The 24,835-nt window shown below is 40.5% G+C and overlaps 1 protein-coding gene across 17 annotated transcripts in view; it reads right to left on the bottom strand.

Moving 5' to 3' along the window:
* Positions 1 to 18,536, bottom strand: part of PUM1 (pumilio RNA binding family member 1) — a 128,983-nt gene extending 110,447 nt beyond the window's left edge. For 13 of the 17 annotated variants that reach the window (XM_059917613.1, XM_059917624.1, XM_059917604.1 and 10 more), the window contains exons 1-2: positions 18,422 to 18,535; positions 13,228 to 13,601 (exon numbers count right to left, since the gene is read on the bottom strand). In XM_059917613.1, the coding sequence (XP_059773596.1) occupies positions 13,228 to 13,590 (363 nt within the window). In that variant the 5' untranslated portion in view covers positions 13,591 to 13,601; positions 18,422 to 18,535. Of the gene's footprint in view, positions 1 to 13,227; positions 13,602 to 18,421 lie in introns of those variants that run through there. The other 4 variants (XM_059917643.1, XM_059917633.1, XM_059917595.1 and 1 more) reach the window with 3 other exon arrangements.
* Positions 18,537 to 24,835: the final 6,299 nt, after the last annotated feature.

Raw genomic sequence — 24,835 nt, forward strand, 5'->3', positions numbered from 1 at the left:
TAACCAAGAGACAGAATACAAGGGAGGAGGCAGAGCTTAATAAACTTTTAATATTACATACACTGGTATGTATTTTGTGTGGTTTGTTTAATTCTTTACAGAATTCCACCTAATGTTATGCAAATAGTAAACCTTCATTTGCTCTTTTTTGAGAACAGCTACTATCTTTAGTTTCTTACCCTGCTGTTTGTATTACTGTGAGATCATGAACCATGGAAGTTTTCCCTCTTGGGGTTGAGAGGGTCTTCAGGTATAAATTTATTAGGTTTTAAACTTGGAGACTGTGGGTGCTGTAGAATAATGTTTGAAATTGGATTTTAAAAAATCAAAACACATGTTTTTATTTCCTACATTAAAAATAATGGCTTTTAGGAAATTTTGAACTCTAAAAACAATAAATCCTCACCGTAAACAGTTTGGAAAGTAGGGACAGCAAATTACAAAATGGCGAATGAAGCCTATTAAGAAAATTAAATCAGGGAAGGAAGACAGAGTTGCAATTAAAATAATGTTCACAGAAAGTCTCACTGAGAAGGTAACATTTAAGCAAAGGACTGGAAGGAGGTAAAGGAGCAACCTTCATAGACATCTGAGAAGACATCTGAGACAGGAGCCCTCAAGCAAATGGAACTGCAAGTCAAAACCCTGGGGGATGGGGCATGCCTGTGATTCTAGAAACAACAAAAATTGCTTTAATGTCATTCCAAATGCCATTAAATACAACAAATAAAAGTCTAGACCTAGGCAAAAAGCAGATCAGTGGTTGCTGCTGGGAGGAATTACAAAGGGCCAACAAAACTTTTGCAGAAGACGGCAACTGTCATTATCTTGATTGTAGTGATGGTTTCACAGGTGAATACTTTGATATTTCAAAACTTAACAAATTATTCACTTAAAATGGGTGCATTTTATTATGTCAATTATACCTCAATAAAGATTATTGTTTTATAAAAATGAAAACTTCTAACCCTAGAGCAAGAATAAACATATCAATAAAACAAATGAGTCAAAACAGATCCATATATGGGGAGACTTAATTTATTATAAACGAGGTCTTTCAAATCAATAAATAGTGCTAGGATCAGTAGCTACCTATCTGAGGAAAAGTAAAATTACATCATTACTTCCTGCCCACAAAATACAAAGAAATAAACTCCAGATTAATTAAAGATGAAAATATAAAACTAGAACTATAAAAATATTACAAGAAACACAGGAGATTGGGGAAGGGATGACCTAAGAGCATAAAGATAAAGAAATCAAAAGGTACAATAAACACAGTTAAAAGACATATAAAAAGTTTTCTAAATCTAGGAAAATATTACAGAAAAAAGTGGTCAAAGAATACTGATAAGGTGTTGGTGGAACTTTAAATTGCTACAATCTATCTGGAAAACAATGTGGAAACATGTATCAAAATTTTAAACACATTCTTTTGTTTGGTCTGTCACTTTCACTTCTCTGAATATATTCTAATACAAAAATATAACTGCAGTATTGTTTACTACAGCATTGTTTAGAATGTCAAAAGCTGAAAACAACCTAAAAGTCCATCAAACTGGGATAAAACAGTCAAATTACTGTACTTCCATATACTATGGCCCTTAAAAAAAAATAGAGGTATTTACTGACCTAAAAGGATGACCACAATGTATTAAGGAGGAAAAGACTACCATGCAGCCTGTGTGTGCCTGGGCTACGTATGCATATAATATATTTAGAGAGAGAGCGAATGATCCCATTTAGTTTAAAACTACAATGCATTCATATATCTGTTTATATATGCACAGAAAAAGTCTGGAAGGAAATGAACCAAACGGTTAAAAGTAGTTAACTCTAAAAAACAAATTATTGACATTTTTTAGAACAATCATGTACTATCAAAAAATTTACATTTTAAACAATTAGTAGATTATTGGGGACTTCCCTGGTGGTCCAGTGGTTAACAATCCGCCTTCCAATGCAGGGGAGGACTCAGGCAGGGAACTAAGATCCCACATGCCGCGGGGCAACTAAGCCCACGTGCCACACAAAGAAGAACCCGCGCACCACAACGAAGACCCAGCACAGCCAAAAAATAAATAAAGTTTTCTTTTTAAAAAAAGTAGATTGATTGCCTAGGGATGGGGGGGTAATGACGGAAGTAGAAAGTGACTACTAATGGGTACAGGTTTTCTTTTGGGGGTGATGAAGAACGTTCCCTTTGTGGTGATGACTGCACAACACTGAATATACTGAAAACCACTAATCAGTACATTTTAAATGGGTGAACTGTATGGTGTGTGAATGATATCTCAATAAAGCTGTTTTACTTTAGAACAAAATCCATAACCAAAATATAGAACAAAAATTTTGCAATTTAATATTCATACTGTATTTTATACTATGTCCCAACGGAAACCTTAAACCCAGACAGCAACTGTTAAAAAGCTTCAAACAGGAAAAATGAGTCACTATTCTTAAGAGCAGTTAACCGTTGACAATATAGGAGTAAATTACAACCTTCATTCTATCTTCATTAGGATACTATCCTTCTTGAACTATCCTAGTAGATAATATTCCCTTCTGAGAAAAGGAATGAACTTTGAAAATGTATTAGGTTGAAACAATATGGCAGTTTCCCAATACCAGATGTGACTATGAACAAAGTTTCAGTGTTTTACAAATTAAGAAAAGTAAACCTTGTTCCTACAGCTGCTTCTGTTTGCCTAGCTCTGACATGGTTTCAAGAACTCTCCTCTCCCTATACCCACCCCCCGCCAAAAAAAGCATAAAAGCAGAGTTGATAGAAATTACTTTAAAAGTTCCTTAATACAACTCTCCAATAAATGCTTACTGGCTCCTTATCTTCAGGCCCAAGACCCTACATTCTGTTACATGTTACACCTTAACAATTCAAAATGACTTTTCAAAATAAAATACTCTACTCAGTAAGTCTCTTCAATAAGCCCTGATGACATAATGTATTCATTCATCATTTATACGTACATACTATTTGCCAGGGGCTAGAGATGTAAGGCTGAAAGATTCTATAAGAACCATCACAGCGGTTCTTAACCTAGGTGGACATGAGGATAACCCAGGAGTTGTTTTTAAAAAATACATAAACTCCACCTCATCACTGGATATTCTGATTCACTAGGTCTGGACTTAAGCCCAAGAATCTGTTTTGAAACAGATTACTAGCACCCAATGGTGAAGGAAAAAGTAAATATTCAATTCCAATACTGGGAGCCGAATGCTTCAGTAAGATGTGTACCAAATGATGGTAGCACCAAAAGAGGACACCCAACCTATAAGAAAAGAGGTAAGTAAAGGGGAAGGTTTATCAGAGATAAAGATACTTTAGTTGAAGATGAGGAAAGTGGCTAAGTGGATAAGGAAGGAAGGAGATTCCAAGCAGAGAAAACTACATAAATGAAAATAGCACAACTACGTTGAGGAACTGCACAAACTATAAAAATAGCATGTGTGTTCAGAAAATTAGGATACTTCAGTAAAGCTGAAGTGGAGTGCCAGTAAAGACTGGAGAGGTAAGCTATCTCAGAACACGAAGTGTGTACACTACGCTATGCTGAGGAGATTGAAAGTTAATTATCCTAAAAGCAACCAAAAAGCCAAAAACAAAATTTAGGCAAGAATGAGACATAAGCAGACTCGTGTCTTCAGAAATAACAATTTGGCAGCAACACAGAAAATAGCCAGAAGGAAGAAAAGACGGAGGGTGCAAAAAAACAGTCAGAAGACTACTGTAAATGTCCAAGCAAGAAATATGAGCCTTTCAAATAAGGCAATACGGATATAACCTTGGAACTGTTTGAGGCAGGAGGCAGGAATCTAAGATTCCTGAGTTGCCTGAAATGGAGATGCCACACACAGAAATAGGATATAGGGAATGAAACTAATGAGTTCAGTTTTGAAGGTCATCTGCTTGAACATGCCATTTACTGAGCATCTATTATGCATCAACTACTGGGCTCCTATAATTAGACGTGCAAACTAAACTTTTACTAGTGTCCCTAAATTATAAATATATGAGCAACAAGTACGGTTTAAAATGTGTGAAAATGTGTAAGAGAGGCCAGTGTGTGTGTGTTACGGATAAGCTGACTACTCCATGATGAAGAACAGTACCGTCTCCAAACAGATTGGTCTTGTGGAAAGAGCATGAGCTAATCACCTTAAAACACGGCATCTCATTTTTCTGACCCTGCATTTCCCCATCCATAAACTGGAAATAATAAAAACAACATAGAGTTACTGGCGGTTCAAATCATATATAAAAAGATTTGATCAGTCTGGCACACAGCTTACTGAGTACATGTCCATAAAACTTATAGATGCAGAAACGTACTCAATACTAAAATAAAAGTACCTCTAGATCTCATTAGATACACTCAACCCATCCTAACAACCTCAGTTCAACACACTCACTAACATTCTTTTAATTAAAACAGAGATAATTAATGTAAAGGAAACCACTGCACTGGAAAACGAGTTAAATGATTTCTAAGATCTTTTTCTTTCATTCCTTCATTCATTCATTCATTTATGCCTGTGCTGGGTCTTCGTTGCTGCGCGCGGGCTTTCTCTAGTTGTGGCGAGCGGGGGCTACTCTGTTGCAGTGCACGGGCTTCTCATAGCGGTGGCTTCTCTTGCTGTGGAGCACAGGCTCTAGGCACGCGGGCTTCAGTAGTTGCGGCACGCGGGCTCCAGTAGTTGCGGCACACGGGCTCAGTAGTTGTGGCTCGCGGGCTCTAGAGCACAGGCTCAGTAGCTGTGGCGCACAGGCTTAGTTGCTCCACAGCATGTGGGATCTTCGCAGACCAGGGCTCGAACCCGTGTCCCCTTTATTGGCAGGCGGATTCTTAACCAGTGCGCACCAGGGAAGCCCCTAAGATCTTTTCCAACACCAAAATTCCACTGGAAATGTATCAATTCACCAATTCGCTTTCACTCAATATGGTAAACCAAACTCTTAATAGAAGGTATAAAATTTGTCTTTTTTCTTTTTTTAACATATAAAAATTTCTGGGTTTAAGTTCGCTGGCAGTTCAGTAGTTAGCACCAGGCACTTTCACTGCGGTGGGCCTGAGTTCGGTCCCTAGTTACCTAGTTAACTAAGATCCCGCAAGCCACACAGCGCAGTCAAAAAAAAAAATTCAGGGTTTGATATTTGTAAAAATTCAAAATGTACAAGAAGAAACCAAATTACCTATAATCTCCCCACCCACATAAATAAAAGTAATATTTTGCCATATTTCCTCACAGTCCTTTTTCCACATACATCACTCTTAATGGATACACAGAGCTTACAGTCTATTTTCTAGATAGTAAGTTAATAAGTAAAGGAACTGTATCTATAAAATTATTCTCACCTGATTTGTTTCTGCCACCCAAAAACACGACAGCCCCATCTTAGCAGTCATTTCAATACAGACACTCACTGAAATCCTCATTTTGAAACAACTTTCTTTATAATTCCTTCCTCCCTTCATGAAACTGTAAGTTTCTCTGGAGAAAGAACAATATATTAATTTCATTGTTTCGTATTTTACTAGGCTTCTGACCTAAATAAGCAGTAGCTCCCTAATTTGGCCAATTGGGGGAAAAAAGAACAACCTGAATCAATAAATTCTTAGCAAATTAAAGATTACTTTTTACTTAACAGCAGATACGGTGCTTTTAAACACATATGATAACTAGGATTAAGTTAATGAACCATTCCCTTGTTAAAGTCCTTGGGGAAACTTTCCTAAATAGAGAAAAATTATTTGTCATTAGCAGATCAATTAACTGTATATTCATGACATCTAAAGAGCAGAGCTCCCTGAAAACACCTGTTCTTTATAATGTAAGCATTCCTCTTCCCGGGGTTGTAAACAAGTTTATTTATGCTGTTAACCTGAAAACAGATTCTTCGTAGATAAAGAAGAAAGCCGTTAGCCCCAGTAAAACTTGTCACTTGGAAAAATTCCAATCCATGGTGTAAAGCTGTAGATAAAGTAACCTCCAAACTCTATTTCTAAAAAGCACTGGCATCAGTGAAGAAATCTCCATTATTTTTCTGTCTGTATATTAGACTTATGTACCTTTAAAAATCTTTAGGTACCCAAAAGAAATGAAAGTATACGTCAAGACAAAAACTTGTACATGAATGTTCACAATAGTACTGTTCACAATAGCCAAAACGTAGAAACCACCCAAAGGTCCATCAACTGATAAATGGATAAATAAAATGTGCTATAGGGGCTTCCCTGGTGGTGCAGTGGTTGGGAATCCACCTGCCAATGCAGGGGACACAGGTTCATGCCCTGGTCCGGGAAGATCCCACACGCAGCGGAGCAACTAAGCCCGTGCGCCACAACTACTGAGCCTACGCTCTAGAGCCCGCGAGCCACAACTACTGAAGCCCACATGCCTAGAGCCCGTGCTCCACAACAAGAGAAGCTACCACAATGAGAAGCCCGCGCACCACAGCTAGAGAAAGCCCACGCACAGCAAAGAAGACCCGACGCAGCCAAAAATAAATAAATAAATAAATAAATTTTTTTTAAAAAAAAAGTGCTATATGTCTATAAAACGGACTGTTATTCAGAAATAAAAAGGAATGAGGTACTGATCCATGCTACAAGACAGATGAACCTTTAAAACACTGTTAAGCGAAAAAAGCCAGTCACAAAGGACCACATACTGTATGATTCCATTTATATGAAATGCCCAGAAGAGACAAATGCATAGACACAGAAAGGAGACTGGTGGTTACCTAAGGCTAGAGAGTGACTGCTACTGGTACAGATTGTGAGGAATAATGAAAATGTTCTAAAATTGATTGTGGTGATGGCTGCACAACTCTGCGAATATACTAAAAACCAATGAATTGTACACTTTAAGTGGATGAATTATATATCAATAAAGCAGCTATAAAAAATCTTTAGGGACTTCCCTGGCGGCACAGTGGTTAAGAACCCGTCTGCCAATGCAGGGGACACGGGTTCGAGCCCTGGTCCTGGAAGATCCCACATGCCATGGAGCACCTAAGCCCATGCGCCACAACTACTGAGCCTGCGCTCTTGAGCCCACGTGCCACAACTACTGAAGCCCACGCGCCCAGAGCCCATGCTCTGTAACAAGAAAAGCCACTGCAATGGAAAGCCCACGCACTGCAGCAAAGAGTAGCCCCTGTTCACCACAACTAGAGAAAGCCTGCACGCAGCAACGAAGACCAAACACAGCCAAAAATTAATTAATAAGAATAAAATAAAATAAAAATAAAGAATTAAACAGGAAATGCTTTTTAAAAAAAATCTTTAGGGCCCCCAATTTCCACAAACCTAAAAGTTTTCCTAATGAGATTCATAAAAACACTAAGAAAGGTATTTTAACCATAAAAGAGCATTTACTAAAGGCAATAAATAGACAAATCCATGTATGCTAAATCTTCTGAAACTATTAACACGCAATTTAAAAACAATACTCAAAAAATATTACATGAAAAAAACATGACGAACACTCCTCTTCAACTGCAGGTTTTACCACCAATGCCATGTACACCCTTCAGCCCGAGTTCTTCAATTAAGTTTCCAAATATTAAATTCACCCAACCTATTGCCAATCACTGACCACCACTTCTCACAATATTCGTAGCAGGGAGCAAAATGCCAGAGCATTCTACTGAGCTAAAGCCACACTCCCATTTACAGCTCCTTATTACATCTAGAAGATACAGAAAGTGAATGTAAAAATTAGGGAAGAAATCCCTCAACAACAACAAAAACTCTTACCCTATCCTCAGCACTTAGTACTCTTGGCACTGTGTTAACTGTCAGTCCTGTGTTCCTCTATGAGTGTTAAGTCATTTCCCAAGAGTGAACAGATTCTAAGCAAGGGCTAGAACATTTTTTTTTTAAGTTTTTCCACAATACCCAGAAGCGTAATTCCGTACTCAGGCTCAGCCTGTAGAAAATATTAAGCAAATGCTGTTGCCCGAGAGAAAATGGACACATGCACAAAAGATGTGTGTCTCGTATGCAAGTACAGAGAGGTGTGATGAAAAACAATATCATATCACTTTATGATTTACAAAGCACTTTCAACCACATCCAAACTGAAATCTGAAACACACCTCTTCCTGAGAACTACTGTGTTTTTCTCTTACTAAGAATTTCATGATTCATCCCATTTCCCTCTTTTCTTTGGCCACACCCAGAGCAGATTCTATAACCCACCACTCTGGTATGTATTTCTAAATTCTACATTTACCCTTTTCATCTTCCTAACATACCCCTATTTTCCCATTACTGCATCTCATTACCACCTATCCTATAAATTTTTTTCTTAATTCCACAACAAAAACCTTTTGAAACAAAACAAAGTAAAGATATATCATAAACTGCTGCAAGGTGCCATCTCGGAGGCACATACATCTAGTACCACACAGCATTAGAGAATGAATACTTTTTTTTTACACTGGAATCTAATCCTTAACACCGGAAAATCGTTCTTAAAGTTATACTCAAAGAAAACCTGCTGATGATCCTTTTGAGCAAGTATGTAATGTTTTAAGTCTCTGTGAACTCCAAATATAATGAAAAAGGCTCCAAGAGTACAAGTGAAACAGAAAACATTGAAAAACATGAAAGCATTGATTACTCAGCTTTAACACATGTTAACTAAATGCCACTGGCCCAAATGCTGAGGAATCTAAGCAATCTACCCAGAAAGAAAAGAGACGCATGGTCTAACAGAGTCAAAGAGCAGGAACAACAGAAAAAGATCTCCAGGGAATGAGGAGATTCTCAGTATGGGAATACTTGGATTCCCTCCCAGTTTAACATAGTATTTATTAATTATAAAGTGTAAGGATTAACTCACAGCTACCGGAGATTAAGAAAGATAGACATGTCAGGATACGACTAGAAGACAACGTTACCAAGTGGAAAAAAAAAAGGGGGGGGTACAAATAATAGAGTCAGAAAGAATCTATCCACTGAATTCTGCCTGGCTATCTAGAATATCTCCCACCAGCTGTCAATCTATGGTGGATACTGATAACACCTAGCGCCAAAAGACTACTAACAAAAGCAAGAAAACTCTGGAGTTGTCCTCTAAATTTCCTTTCTCCCAAAGCAGAGTTTTTAACCTATCTCTGCCCCTTAAAATCTAATACAGAGGCCACAGTTCAACTGATCAACCTTAAAATTTTTTCCCTATTTCATCACACACTTTATCTCACAACAGTTTACAGAGAAAACAGATTTCACAATGAGAGAATAAAATAATCACAAGTCAAAGACCTGACCCTGGCTTTCACATGATGAAACCTTTAGAAAGATCTGAAGTTATAAAAATTACTGTTAAAATAAATATGTAAGTTTTGTAAGCAGCATTTTTAAATAGTATTATTTACTTAGGGAGACGTGTTTTCCTATGTGTGTGTTTTTTCTTTTTTGGCGGAGCCACACAGCTTGTGGGATCTTAGTTCCCCGACCAGGGACTGAACCTGGGCCCTAGCAGTGAAAGCGCCAAGTCCTAACCACTGTACCGCCAGGGAATTCCCTCTAGTGTTTTATACATAATATCTTGATCCACATCCATTGTCTTGTTTACTATGAGTAAATTTTACAGGCCAAAAAAGAAAAGAAAAATTCATGGTACTTCTTTCCCTCACTCCCCTCCAAAGACCTCAATCTGGCCCAAAAATGAGGACTTCAAAGTTTCTAACTGTACCAAACACAATAATTTTATGTATTAAAACAAGTGATTCTTAATATGTTTATATTCTTAAGGTAGAAAAGACAAATACAGAGGACTTCCCTGGTGGCCCAGTGCGTAAGACCCTGGGCTCCCAATGCAGGGGGCCCAGGTTCTATCCCTGGTCAGGGAACTAGATCCCACATGCATGCCAACTAAAGATCCCGCATGCTGCAACTAAACATGCCACAACGCAGATCCCGCGTGCTGCAACTGAGACCCACCCCCCCGGCACAGTGATTCTCCACAGAGAGATATGCCTCCCACTCTTCAATTATATTACACTCTCTACACTCTCTACTGTTGCTTGAGCAAGTGGCCACTACCTATTGCCATGTGTTTCTCAGCAGGACAGCTGAGCTGAGATTCACTGCTTGAGCTGAGATTCACTGCTTTACCTGAGTGCAAATCTGAAGAACTTCGTGGTCTTCCCTCATTCAATCAACACAAAAACTTCATACACCTCCTGGGAAAGGGGCATGAAAAACACAACAGTCTCTGCCCTAGCATAGTTCAGTCCAGGAGGTTAAGCTCAACACCAAAACCAGTAAGTTACAGTACACTCTGATGACTGTAGGAGAGGTAATTTGTGGGTGGCCCACACTGCAACATAGCAACTACCCTAATGCAGTTCCCTAAGGCTATTCATTATACCACGTATCCAGACCAACAGAACTGTGTATGATGAGTGCCAATTCCAAGTTGGGTCACTGGTTTAGGACCCCTTGGTATGAACAGGTTTTGCCATTTAACATCAACTGTGGTTTGCTAACTGACCCGGATAAAACTGGTCAAAAAGTCAGATGTGATTCCGTATGATGTGGCTCAGCACTAGAGCCCAGAGTAAGCCTTCACAGCACAGCACAACCAGATTTTAGATCTTAGAGCTCTGCTAAGGACTGACCCAGAGTCTGACTTGCCCACCTAGCGAAGAACAAGCCAAGCACCTCAATTCTCCTTTCAGCTTTTACCCATCAGCCTATCATTAGAAAAGCCAACACAAGATTTTACAGATCTATAATATCTATAAATTTACAAATTTATCTATAAATTATAAAATTAATATCTATAATTTTACAGATCTATTATAAATCATAATACAGATTTTAAAAACCAATGTTCATGATTTTTAAACAATGTTTAGCCAAATAACGCAAAAGTTACAGGCCTTCCACCTTTGCCCCCTAGACAGATACCATCCAAACCAAATACCTCCCGCCTTGGTCTCACTCTACACACACAGCTGCCTACATCTCAAATTCAACAGCTATTCTACCAAATTTAATTACCTTGTCCACAAACCAGATTCCCTTCTATATTCCTTTTCCTCTATTACTTTATTTTCCCAGGGACCAAAACTTTCTAATTCAATCACCAATTCTGTGCATTTCTGGGTCCCATCCCATCTTTTCCACTGCTCACACCAGGGCTGTTACAGTAGTTATCGAATTAGTCTCAGCCCTCACCAACTCCAATTTCTTTTTTTTTTTTTTAAATTTATTTATTTTTTAATTTATTTCTTTTTGGCTGTGTTAGGTCTTCGTTGCTGCGTGCGGGTTTTGTCTAGTTGCGGCGAGCGGGGGCTACTCTTCGTTGCGGAGCGCGGGCTTCTCATCACGGTGGCTTCTCTTTTTGCGGAGCACCGGCTCTAGGCATGCGGATTTCAGTAGTTGCAGCACGCGGGCTCAGTAATTGTGGCTCGTGGGCTCCAGAGCACAGGCTCAGTAGTTGTGGCGCACGGACTTAGTTGCTCCGCGGCATGTGGGATCTTCCCAGACCAGGGCTCGAACCTGTGTCCCCTGCATTGGCAGGCAGATTCTTAACCACTGCACCACCAGGGAAGCCCTCCAATTTCTTATTGCCAACTCAACCTTCCCAAAACACCACTAGATAAAAGCCACTCCATACTTACACAATAAAAACTCCTGCTGCCTACTGAATTAAACCTTAGCCTGGTATCCAAGGCCCTTATCTTTATGACAATGTCCTTTTTCCCCAGCTTTATTTTAAGGCCACAGGATTAGGGGCTTATGCATTCAATAACTTTCTTCTGACGCTCTATCATATGCCAAAGTCTAGGAACTGGGATACTGAAATGAATAAAATTTGATCCCCACCTCCAAGACTCCAAGCAAACAGGAAACAAATATAGTACCTTAAGTAACAGACACATAAGATAAAAAGTGCCCTAAGTGCCAAAGAAGCCCCCTATACCTCATATTTCTTAGTACTGCTCACCTACACATAGTAGATGCTTACGAAGTAGCACTGATGATTGTTCCAATAAACCAAAGACCTATGATCAATATGCTCAATAAATTTCTGTTGACAAATTCCACCTCCCCATTTCTACTATGGTAAAGAACTGTGGAACACTGGCTGCCTGTCCTGGAAGGGTCAAGGGGAAGCACAACTGAGAGCACAGATTTGCAAGCGTGCGTGTGACTGACTTGTTTCTGAAGAACAGAAGCACTAGAGGCCTCATGAAAGACGTCAGTTCTTTTTGCTGGTCAGTACTCAGATACCCGCAACATAAAATAAACCTTTGCAAATTCAACCTATACCCAATTCCAAAGAATAGCCGGATGAAAACATTCTAACCCTTTCATCACCATCAGGAAGTCAGCAAACACAGCTAAACTCTCTTCTCAGTAAAATATGCTGTGATTCCAGCTTTGGTCTTGGATTAGTAAAAGCAAGCATGTTAAAATTAACCAAATGAAACAAATGCTTAGAACAAGAGAACAAAGATGATTAAAACTTAAAAGCCACAACCACTCCTCTCTATACAAAACATTAGATATATCAGTTCCATTTCAAATTTCACTTGAGCAGCTGATTTTTTATCAACTTCCTACTACTTTCAACCATAACATCTTAAAAACAAAAGTCACCAACACCCAACAGGAAAAGCTCTAAAATATGTATTCGGGCTATAAACAGCTCAAACAGACCTTAAAAGATTATATGTTAAGAGCAAAAAAGTATACTCAGAAATGCAAGGTGCACATTAGAACAAGCTTAAGTCTTTTTTTAAATGAATTGGTCCTTTGCTCTTTAGCGCCAGAACGATAAAATGACTCAGTGACAACATTACAACAATCATCCTTTAAAACAGTGATCCCCAACCCTTTTGGCACCAGGGACCAGTTTCATGAAAGACAATTTTTCCACGGACAGGGGCGGGGCGGGGGGTGGGGTATGGTTCAGGTGGTAATGCGGGCGGCGGGCAGCAGGGAGTGGCAGATGAAGCTCACCTCCTGCTGTGTAGCCCAGCTCCTAACAGACCACAGCCCGGTACCAGTCCGCGGACCAGGGGTTGGGGACCCCTGCTTTAAAACAAGTGACTGTTTAGTTTAGACCAAATGAAATCTTTAGCAATTAAGGCTTTTAAAGACATTCACTGAAAGCAGATATCCTAAGTGGACAGTGATTATACAGAGTTTCAAAGCTGAAATAGTGAACTTTTTTTACCTGATGTTCTGCATGAATGTTATCCCCAGTAGGCCATCGATGTTTGCTATTATTATAGCCGCCTCCACCACTTCCTCCTCCCCCAAGCTGCTCACCATGCTGCCTCTGAAAGAAGTAGTCCACCATAGCGTCGTCCTGGGAACGGCCTGCAACTCCTATGGATCCTGGGACAGGGCTGGAGTGTGTCCCAGCTGCAAGAGCCTGATTTGCAGCTGGTTGTGGCTGCGCTTGCGACCCTGTTCCAGATGTCAAAACAACAGGCATGTTGGGATTAGCTGGTTCTTGAGGGTGATGTTTCAGGTGGGGGCTGAAAGAGTCCTGCCAAAGCACTGCTTTTCTCTTCAAGACACATGCAACGCTCATTCCACCAACACCTAAGGACAAACAGGTTACAAATGTTTAAAATTTGCCTTTTTTAAAACATAACTTGATATATGCACCAAGATAAAAACGTGAGCCCCCTGGCTTTTGCAATATATCATCTAAAACCAGTTTCTACCAAGCAGCTAAATGTTTTGCAACATATACATAATTTTCTAAACCGAAACTTCGGGCTTCCCCGGTGGCGCAGTGGTTAAGAATCCACCTGCCAATGCAGGGGACACGAGTTCAAGCCCTGGGCAGGGAAGATCCCACATGCCGCGGAACAACTAAGCCCGTGCGCCACAACTACTGAGCTCTAGAGCCCGAAAGCCACAACTACCGAAGCCCACGCGCCTAGAGCCCGTGTGTGGCAACAAGAGAAGCCACCTCAATGAGAAGCCCGCGCACTGCAACGAAGAGTAGCCCCAACTCGCCGCAACTAGAGAAAGCCCGCACGCAGCAACGAAGACCCAACGTAGCCATAAATAAATAAATACATACATACATAAATAAACCAACCAAACCCCATATATAATTAGCAATGACTCAAGAGTGTCAAAAACGAAAGGATCCGGGCTTCCCTGGTGGTGCAGTGGTTAAGAATCCGCCTGCCAGTGCAGGGGATAGGGGTTCGAGCCCTGGTCCGGGAAGATCCCACATGCCGCGGAGCAACAAAGCCCGTGCGCCGCAACTACTGAGGCTGTGCTCTAGAGCCCGCGAGCCACAACTACTGAAGCCCGTGCGCCTAGACCCCGTGCTCGGCAACAAGAGAAGCCACTGCAATGAGAAGCCAGCACACCGCAACTAAGAGTAGCCCCCGCTCACGGCAACTAGAGAAAGCCCGCTGCAGCAACGAAGACCCAACACAGCCAAAAATAAATAAATAAAATAAATAAATTTAAAAAAAAAAAAAAAAATGAAAGGATCCTTTAAAATGTCCGACATATCCATAGGATGCTCTAAAAAAAAGCTTAAATAAAGCCCTCTGACTAAGAACAGCAACAGAATGTTCCTAGCCTGAAACTCCTTCTCAGCTGCTGTACATGGAGAAAATAAACTTTGCATTTTACCAATAACTTACAATTATAATTGTAATCACATCTTCATTCTATTAGTACTCTGACTCCTACAGAGTCAGAGATGAGACCAAACCAAATTCAAACACTCACCTTACATAGAAAGTCTCACTGTAAAAAAAGAAATGCTTCAATACAATAATAATTGTATGGCAAATATACTGCAAACATTTTTTTCTAATCATTCCTATTTTACAGATAAAAACACTAAGGTAGGGAAGAAAAGTTATGTGATGTGCCGGAGGTCATTCAGCTAGTGAGCTGTGAAAGAGGGATTCAAACCCAAATCTGTATGCACCCAAGCCTAGTTCTTTCTACCAACCCCCTTGCTACCACACCCCAGTAAACCAAAACAGATACTATTTCTCTCACTAGAGTCTGCTATTCTTCTCTGGAAGGATCAACAAAGAATCTCCAAAATGTTACTATGAAACATTACTAATACTTCTTAAAACCAAAAACTACATTTGTAGAAAACATAGAACAGCCTATGGGTGCTTAAGAAAAAAAAAAATGCTTCAAAATAATGTTACCAACTAGAACATACCTGTCCAGAGCCACTAAAGTCTAATTTCAAGGCTATCAACCTAACAGTCCACCACTACAAATGCCTTATCTCTCTTCAGCCCTACAGTGACGTTTCAAAGACAGACTCAAAAGATTTATAAGAAATCTATTAAATTATTTCTCTTCATAGAATAAACATCCTGGACTTCCCTGGTGGTGCAGTGGTTAAGAATCCGCCTGCCAATGCAGGAGACACGGGTTCAAGCCCTGGTCCAGGGAGATCCCACATGCCACGGAGCAACTAAGCCCGTGCACCACAACTATTGAGCCTGCACTCTAGAGCCTGTAAGCCACAACTACTGAGCCCGCGTGCCACAACGACTGAAGCCTGCACGCCTAGAGCCCATGCTCCGCAACAAGAGAAGCCACTGCAATGAGAAGCCCGTGCACTGCAACAAAGAGTAGCACCCGCTCGCCGCAACTAGAGAAAGTCCATACGCAGCAACAAAGACCCAACACGACCAAAATATAAATAAATAAAATTTTTAAAAAAAGAATAAACATCCTGATAAAGAAGCATTCGCTTCTCACAACTAATTCATGTTCTGAAAACAGGAGTAAGAAGATTTGTAATTTGTTCAAAGCCTAATTTGGAAATGCCTAGTTTCAGTTAACAATTCCAATCCATCAGAACTTTACTGGAGTAGTCCAGCTTTCTAGACTTCGGTTTCTGCTTTCATGAACAGAATCATGTTCATGCTTAAATACCAAAACCGGAAAGTCATAGCTGTGTTTACCATTGGTACTAGCAAAGTCCTAACCAGTCTAATGCCTTCCTGTTTGATTTTCAAAAGAACTCACTGCCCTCTTATTACCAATAGTAGCCAGTCCCATTTTCTTCCACAAGGGAGTATCAAACCATCTTTGTTGTAGAGCTAACCAGGAGGCCTAAAACTCAAGTTTTACCACTAAACTACAACCTCCCTGAACCTGTTTCCTCATCTAGAAAATGAAAGAAATTCTTTCTCTGTGACTCACAAGTTTTTTTTTTTTAATCAAGATAATAGATATAAAAGTTTTTGGTAAATTCAAAGTCACCATGCTGAGGCCCCAGGAATTCAGTTACCACCAGTTAAAGCAATGGAGCTCCAGTCCCTAAGAGGATTCCTAAAATAGCAAATGCAACCTTTTCTGAAATAAAAGATTTGCCTTAATACTTATTTAACAAAGAACTTCCGAATGAAAAAGGTATTCACCACTGAAACACACCCGACCACAACTTCATTCTATCAAGGCATGGGGGGGAGGGTTCCTATAAAAATGTTCAAACAAAACAATTGGCTTTTGTAAAGCTATCTGTATCCCCTGAGACTTCCTGCTTTACCTAATGAGGCAAGGCAGTTTCTCAAACAAGAGAAAATCTGGCAGAAGGGACATTTTGAAAGTGAGCAAATACCTAAGCAATTAACAAGTGTCTTGGGTAGTTTTGTAATATCTTGGCAACTACAACATAAAAATTAAGAAATCAGTCACTTAAATAATAGAAAACATTTAAATTGCTGATGCCTTTTAAAGAACTCTCAAACCCACTAAAAAGTTATGTTAGCACTTGAAATGTGACTTTTCTTTTTACAAATGGTACATTATAAAAATAAGTATTTTTAAGCAACTAAAAATAAGTGCTGATTCTAGTTTTCCACAGTTTTCAAACTGTTTACACCGAAGTTGTTTTTGTTTTGTTTTGTTTTAGTATCACTAATAGGCTTTATTTCAAACAAAGGAACATGATCTAATCTATCTCCACTGCTCACCTTTTATTTACTAAAATGCTTTCTGGTTTAAAAGGTGTTTATTTTTACCACACTGGAAAAAAAAAAAAATTCTGTGGTCATAAATTTATTTTAAAGCAGTTCATCTCAAACCCAAACTAAACTTCAAACACAACTTCAAAAAGCCGTGGCCTTGAACAAAATGAATCCAACTGTGGCTAAGGCAAAATGCTCAGTTCAGAATCCAGTATTTCCCAAAAATCCAGATAAAGAATCAACAGCACCCAAGAGTGTTTTATAAAGTTAAAACTAGCAACGGGTCAAAATGTTTATTTTGCTTACTAAAACTGCATCGGGAGCCACCCACCTCTGTCTTGGTGAGTTTTGATTTTTTTTCATAAAACAAACAACAAGCTAAAACCACAAGCCTACGGTTTCAGCAATAACTGACTTTAAAAGAGAATCCCAAAAAAGCCTCATAAAATCCCATTCTTAATCTCAGGCAGAGTAGGAAGTGAACGAATTGATACAACTAAGAACAGTGTTCTCTTAATTGGACAATGAAGAGTAACAACCTTTCAAGTTACGGAGAGGATAAAACCTTTCCAGATAATGTGGGGGAGGGGGGAATATAGTGGCGGGGGTGGGGTGGGGAGTACGGGAGCGTATTCCTCACTTGACGTGGGAGTGGTACCGACAAGTATTAACAAACGATCTAGGTTTACCAAGGACGTCCATGAGGACTAAAACTATCTAGTATTGTGTATCTGTTTACCTACTACGAAGACATGAACCCTTCTTAGAGTTAAGACAGACACGCACCAACACAGGGAGGCTCAAAGAGGAAGAACCCACCAAAAACAAGCTCTCACAGAAACAAAAGGCCACAAGTACCCAGGAGCCTAAAAAGCGATCTGAAACTTCCTGATCGCCTACTTCTCCACATTTAAGCCTCGCAAAGTTCCCCCATCGTGGGTCTCGCCTGCAGACGAGGGCCACGGCTGCTTCTAAAGCGATTTATTGTTCCTCCTGCTTCGGCGCTGCCACGGAAGCTCAAGAAGTCGAAGAAATCCACAGTGGCACAGAATTACACTTCATGGCCACACAGAAGACTCGGGGCTTCGCAAACCCATCAAAAAAGCAACCCAAATGGCAACATCAATCTTCAGGGGCTCCAACGGGGACGAGCAGAAATGTAGAGACACGTCTATGCCCTGGGCCCGGGCCTAAACCCCCAGCATTTTCCTCGCTTCGACCCCGCTCCCCACCCCCTCCCTCCTTTGATAACAATAGGGGCCTTGCTGCCGACTCCAAAACATGTACGAGGAAGAGCGAGTGAGAAGCCTCAGCCAGGGCCCCGGCGGCTTTTCCAAAGCCCTTCTCACCCCCCCAGCCGCTCTGAAACACCAATACAAAGGGATAATCTGCTCGCTGGGAGTCCGGAGCAGCGTTTGGGGCTGGCGGGGTGCGGATACTTACGGGCGGAGCGGTAGGATGAAGATGGATTTCAGCCCCCCGATCTTCTCTCTCCGGCGCTCTCGCTCCCCCTTACCTTTCACTCCGACAACATGGCGGCCCACTGGGGACTGGGCTGGCGCTGTGCATCATGGGATAGGCTCGGGCCCCGGCCCTGGCTGTGGTAGCGGCATGTGCGGAGAAGGCAGGCGGCTCTGGAACAGGTTGCCTGGTTGCCATGCCAACCCAGGGCCTGTGTGAACTTGGGAAACTCACAAGCAACACGACCGCTGCGCGCGCGAGTGGCCGCCCGCGAGAGGAGCGCGCGCCGTCCCCTCGCGGGCCGCCGCGGGCAAAAGGCGGGGTCCCGCGGGCCCGCACTGGAGCGCCCGCGGTGCCCGGTTCCCGGCCCAACACCGCACGGAGCTGGGCACGCGGTGTCAGGGTAGTGACCTTAGCCGAGGCGCCACCCGCCTCCGCGCCCTCCCTATTTCACCTCCAGATTGTAACGGCCTGCAGGATTAATGGACGCTTATTCCAAGGCTCTGGCGGGACAGGAGCTGGGTTCAAACCCCTTTGCTGCAACTTTCTGGCTCTGTGGACTTACTTAATCTTCCTGCTTCCATTGCCCCATTTGTAAAATGAAAAGGAAAATGAGAATTGCTACTTAACTCTGCCCTGAGGATTAAGTGGATAATATGGCTTATTATTCCATTTAATAATGTGAAATGCTTAGTACAGTGCCTAGTACTTGTAAATAGGCCCACTATAGAATTTGCGGGGTCTAGCACAGAATGAAAGTGTGAGGGCCCCTTGTTCAAAACTGTTAATGAATTTCAAGTTGGAGATAGCAGAACATTAAACCCAAATCAAAGATGCAAAGCTGACCTTGTTTGTAAGCACTCATTCAGTGTTAGCCGTTGTCATTCTGTCCAGTTCCGAAAATGAATAGAAATTGAAAATGGCCATTTGATGAAAGTGACTTTTCAAAATCAGTAGTATTTCATAAGATATAGTTTATATATAAAACTAAACCCAAGATGGATTGAAAACATAAGCAAACCACACACTATAAAAGACCAGAAGAGGATATAGGGGGAGAAAGCTTTTTAATTAGAGAGGGGAAATGTTTATAATGAATCAAAATCAATAAATCCCTTTAAATATTGAAGGAAAATTAAACATTTATATAGTAAGAGTGCCACCATCAATGAATAAGCGAGAAAATAGCTTTAAAATATTGTAATACTCGTGGTAGACAAATGGTTAATCTTCATGATAAATACTGAAATTCTCTAATCAGTTAAAAAAGAGCAATCCAGACATAGAAACCAAACTTATGTTTACCAAAGGAGAAGGGGGGGAAGGGATAAATTAGGAGTTTGGGATTAACACATACACACTGCTATATATAAAATAGATAACCGGGAATTCCTGATGGCGCAGTGGCTAAGACTCCCTGCTCCCAAGGCAGGGGGCCCAGCTTCGATCCCTGGTCAGGGAACTAGATCCCACATGCCGAAACTAGGAGTTCGCATGCCCCATTGAAAATCCCGCACGCGGGAACGAGGACCCGGCACAGCCAAATAAATAAATTAAATTAGATTATAATGATGGTTGCACAACTCTGACAATATGCTAAAAACCACTGAACTGAGTGCACCTTAAATGGTGAAGTTTATATTATTTGAAATATATCTGGACTTTCCTGGTGGTTAAGAATCCGCCTGCCAATGCAGGGGACACAGTTTCGACCCCTTGTCCCAGAAGATCCCACATACCGCGGAGCAACTAAGCCCCTGCGCCACAACTACTGAGCCCGCGAGCCATAACTACTAAAGCCCACACGCCCTAGAGCCCGTGTGTGGCAACAAGAGAAGCCACTGCAATGAGAAGCCCACGCAACGCAACGAAAAGTAGCCCCCTCTCGCTGCAACTAGAGAAAGCCCGCACGCAACAACAAAGACCCAACTCAGCCAAAAATAAATAAATAAATATTTTAAAAAAGAAATATATCTCACTAAAGCTATAAAAATGAGAAAAAGTGAATAATAAAAAGAAATACAACTTTGAAATATAATATTTTCATCTATTAAATACACTGGCAAAAATTTAAATGATCATTAATACCCTGTTTTGGCAAGTTTTGTGAGAAAATCAGCACTCATATTGTTTATATTGTTTGAGGAGATATTCCTTTTTTATTTAAAAGATAAAAGGGTGAGATTTTTATTTCTGAAAAAGAAGATAAGACTTGGAAGTTAAAGATCTGCTACTTCCAGGCTATGTGACCTTGGACAAGTTCCTGAGTGTCAGCACCCTCACTTGCAAAATAAGGGTACATACTCACAGGACTTTTCCAACGGTTAAATAAACTAACATATATAAAGTGCCTGACAGAGAATTAGCACTCAATAAATGTAGCTGTTTTATTGTAGTTGTAGTCTTGTATTCATTTCTGAATCCCCAGAGAGCAGCTTAGTGCAAGGCACAGAGTCATTGCTCATGAAGTGTTTGTTAAATGAATGAATTCAACAGCCATTTAGAGTGATAACTCTCAAATCCAATGGTCCTAAAAGTAATATGTTGTATTCAAAGATCCCAGCTCTTAAGCCAGACCAGAAATTACTTCCTTACCTCTCTGAGCCTCCAGTTTTCTCCCACGGAACATAACGTTAATATAACAGCACTAAATGAAATAAAGCAGATAAAGCATTTAGCCCCATGGGGCCAGGACAGTGGAATGTGCTGAGTAGCCACATTAGAAAAACATATAAGAGGAGGAAACTTAGCAGACATGAGAAAATTACAAAATTTCCAGAACTTTACCAGGCTCTGTGCTCCACGATGTCATTCTGAGATCCATGATTAGCTCAATTTTAAGCTTTAGCTTTCATTACTCAGTCAGAGATTCCATTATCAGTTTAGCCACAGTCATGAGGTATCACACCCCATCCAGGCCTCTCTTCCATCCAAAGCCCAACAGAATACCAGCCAGCCATCCCTGCTTTCCCTTAAGGAATTACTCTCAAAACACCTTAGGCCCCCGCCAGGCCCCCAAAATAACTCTATCAGAACATCACCTGCAACAAACTCATGAGACATCCTATTATCAAATGCTTACCTGTGTCCCATGCACTATAAGACTTTTACATACATTATTTCATTTAAAACTCCCCAAATACCTATGACATGAGCAACATTATTATTCCCATTTAAAAATGAGAAAACTGGGACTTCCCTGGTGGTCCAGTGGCTAAGCCTTCACGCTCCCAGTGCAGGGGGCTCGGGTTTGATCCCTGGTCAGGGAACTAGATCCCACATGCATGCCGCAACTCAGAGTTCACATGTCCCAGCTGAAAGGATTCCGCAGGTCATGACTAATATAAAAATAAACAAATAAATATTAATGTTTAAAAAATAAAAATGAGAAAACTGAGACTTGGGAGGTTATGGAACCAGATTAGTATTTATCCAAGGGTGTTATCTAAGGCTAGTTGCTGAGAGTTGTCTGTTCAGGAGGTTGTGGAAATCATCCCTAAATCTTGAAAATCTCCACAATTCAACTGATTAAACCCATGCATAACAGATAATGTAATCAATCTTTGGGAGTTTTCAAAAACCAACAATCTAATCAAACTGACCTGGGATGAGGATTAGGGTGGATTTGGGAAGGGTGTTTTAATCTAATCAGTAATCCATTCCATTGTAACCTAATCAGACAAAGAGAGATCTCAGACAGAAACATTTAGTGAAGGCCATTCAAGAATGCCTTTGTTCAAGAATTTCAAATGTTACCTCTTCCTTCGTGTGGAAGTGGTTCTCCACGTATGGTCTGAGGCTCACCAGTGAGTCAGCAAACTGGCCATGCTGACAGCTGAGAACAAATCCTGGAGTGGACAAATGCTGTTCAATTCCACAGACTTTCACTCTCTCTTACAGCCAACTGCTATGGGGTGGTAAGTGTTACTATAATATTGTATTTGTAAACTGAATATAAAGCATTCTCAAGCAAAGTTGGGACACCCCCAATTTTCTGGAAAGATGCTTTGTTATCAGTGTTGATTTGATTTGCTTTTTCAACTGTGTTACACTTGTGTTTTTGTATATTTGTAGACTCTCCCTTGGGTGGCACTTCCACTCTTTGTTTTGGTACTTGGGTAATTGTTACACTGTTAACATTTCCATTGTCATTCTGTTTTTTAGCAAATCTTGGTTATGAGAGTGCTTTTCCCATAGGAACGGAGGAGGGAGGGAGGGTTTGGGCTTCCAGCATTGGTGACTAAGTAATTCCGATCAACTCTCCCACTGAGGAAAACTAGAAAACTGGAAAAATCTGAAAATCTCGTCTTGAAATCATTGGAAAGTTAACAAGTTAGTGAAGAATTACTGAGCCAGGATCTGGGAAAGGAGAGAGATTGAGGAATGTAAGCCCCATAAATAGGACTACTTTTCCAGGTGGGGCATTTCTTGAGACGTAGTTTTCCTGAGAGGTAGCTAAGAGACAGAATGATGCTTACAACAGCCTTGGGTACTTAGCAGAACAGAGATTGGAGTCCAGAACCTGCTAAGAGAGAAAGCACCTAGTAAACAGCTCTCACTTTGGATTGGGATCCCAACAGACTGTACCCTAAAAGCAAAGGTGAATAGAGTAGACAAGCTCTTACAAAGACTGAAACTCAACTTCAAAACATCTCAAACACTGAAATTGTCTTAAAGTGATCCCAGAGTGCCAGTGCCCAAGTACCTGGCAGAAAACAAAGTGAGGGACTTCCCTGGCGGTCCAGTGGTTAAGACTTCGGCTTTCAATGCAGGGGGTGCAGGTTCCATCCCTGGTCGTGGAGCTAAGTTCCCACATACCTCACGGCCAAAACACCAAAACATAAAACAGAAGCAATATTGTAACAAATTCAATAAAGACTTAAAAAAAAAAAAAAGTGGTCCACATTAAAAAAGTCTTTAAAGGAAAAAAAGAAAAGGAAACAAAGTGAATCCTCTCTAAAGATATAATTATCTAGGCCTCAAATTATTTCTATGAACACATGCAAATATAATATTCAGTGAACAAACAAAAATAATCACGCATACTAGGAGACAAGATAACATGAACAAAAAATAGCAGCAATGGGGCTTCCCTGGTGGCGCAGTGGTTGAGAATCTGCCTGCCAATGCAGGGGACACGGGTTCAAGCCCTGGTCTGGGAAGATCCCACATGCCACGGAGCAACTGGGCCCGTGAGCCACAATTACTGAGCCTGCGCGTCTGGAGCCTGTGCTCCACAACAAGAAAGTCCGCGATGGTGAGAGGCCCGCGCACCGCGATGAAGAGTGGCCCCCGCCTGCCACAACTAGAGAAAGCCCTCGCACAGAAACGAAGACCCAATACAGCCATAAATAAAAATAATAAATAAATAAATTAAAAAAAAAAAAAAAAAATAGCAGCAATGAAAGACAATTAAAAAGCAGGCAAAAGAACCTCATATTGAAGTCATCAAATTGTTTGTTGTGTTCAAGAAGATAAATGGAAGATGGATAATTCTGACAGAAAACTGGAAAGTACAGACAAAAGCCAATTCTATGACAGAAAAATATAATAGAAATTAACAACCCAATGGATTGGGATTAACAGCAGATTAAATAAACACCACTGAAGAGAGAATTAGTAAACTTAGAGGTGGGAAGAAAATATCCAGAATGAAACATAAAGAGGCAAAAGGGTAGGAAAGAGAGAAAGGATAGAGTTATAGAGGAGAGAATGAGACTGTTTAACATACAGGGCACTGGAAAACTGAAAGGACAGGAAGGAAAGAGTGGGGCAGAAGAAATACTTGACATGAAAGGGCTAATTTACCAAAACTAATGAAAAAAATAAAGCCACAGAGTCAAGAAGCACTATGAATTGTAAATAAGAAAAACCTGAGGAAAATTAAAACTGGTATGTAGGTGAGGGTTAAGAGGATGGTGACTGTCTTTTCACCCATCCTCCAGAGACATGGGGTCAAATCAGGGAAGTGGGAAAGCCTCAATGAAAACAAAACTGAAGCAAATTCAATACATGCGAGAAACGGAGTAAGCAAAGTATAGTTTTGACAAAAAAAAAAGGAAAGGAAGAAAGAAAGAGAGAAAAAGAAAAGCTAATACCAAAGAAAAAGAATTAGAAAGTTTATTAATAAAATCCCAGAAGTAAAATTCTAGACAATATGTCCATAAATGACCTCACAGAGGAATCCAATGGCATATGAAAAAGATGTAAAAGCACTGGCTTGTTAGGAGATGTCGGTATAGATAGATTTTAGAAACTGATAGGAATTAAATAAACATGAGTATGAGTTTTAAGGTTAAGGCAATTCCCAAAAAATAAAATAGCATTTATAACTTTCAAACTAGCAGAAGAAAATCTCATCATGCAAAGTACAAATATATATATATACATATATAT

The sequence above is a fragment of the Balaenoptera ricei genome, chromosome 1 (assembly GCF_028023285.1).
Source record: "Balaenoptera ricei isolate mBalRic1 chromosome 1, mBalRic1.hap2, whole genome shotgun sequence".
Lineage (NCBI taxonomy): Eukaryota > Metazoa > Chordata > Mammalia > Artiodactyla > Balaenopteridae > Balaenoptera > Balaenoptera ricei.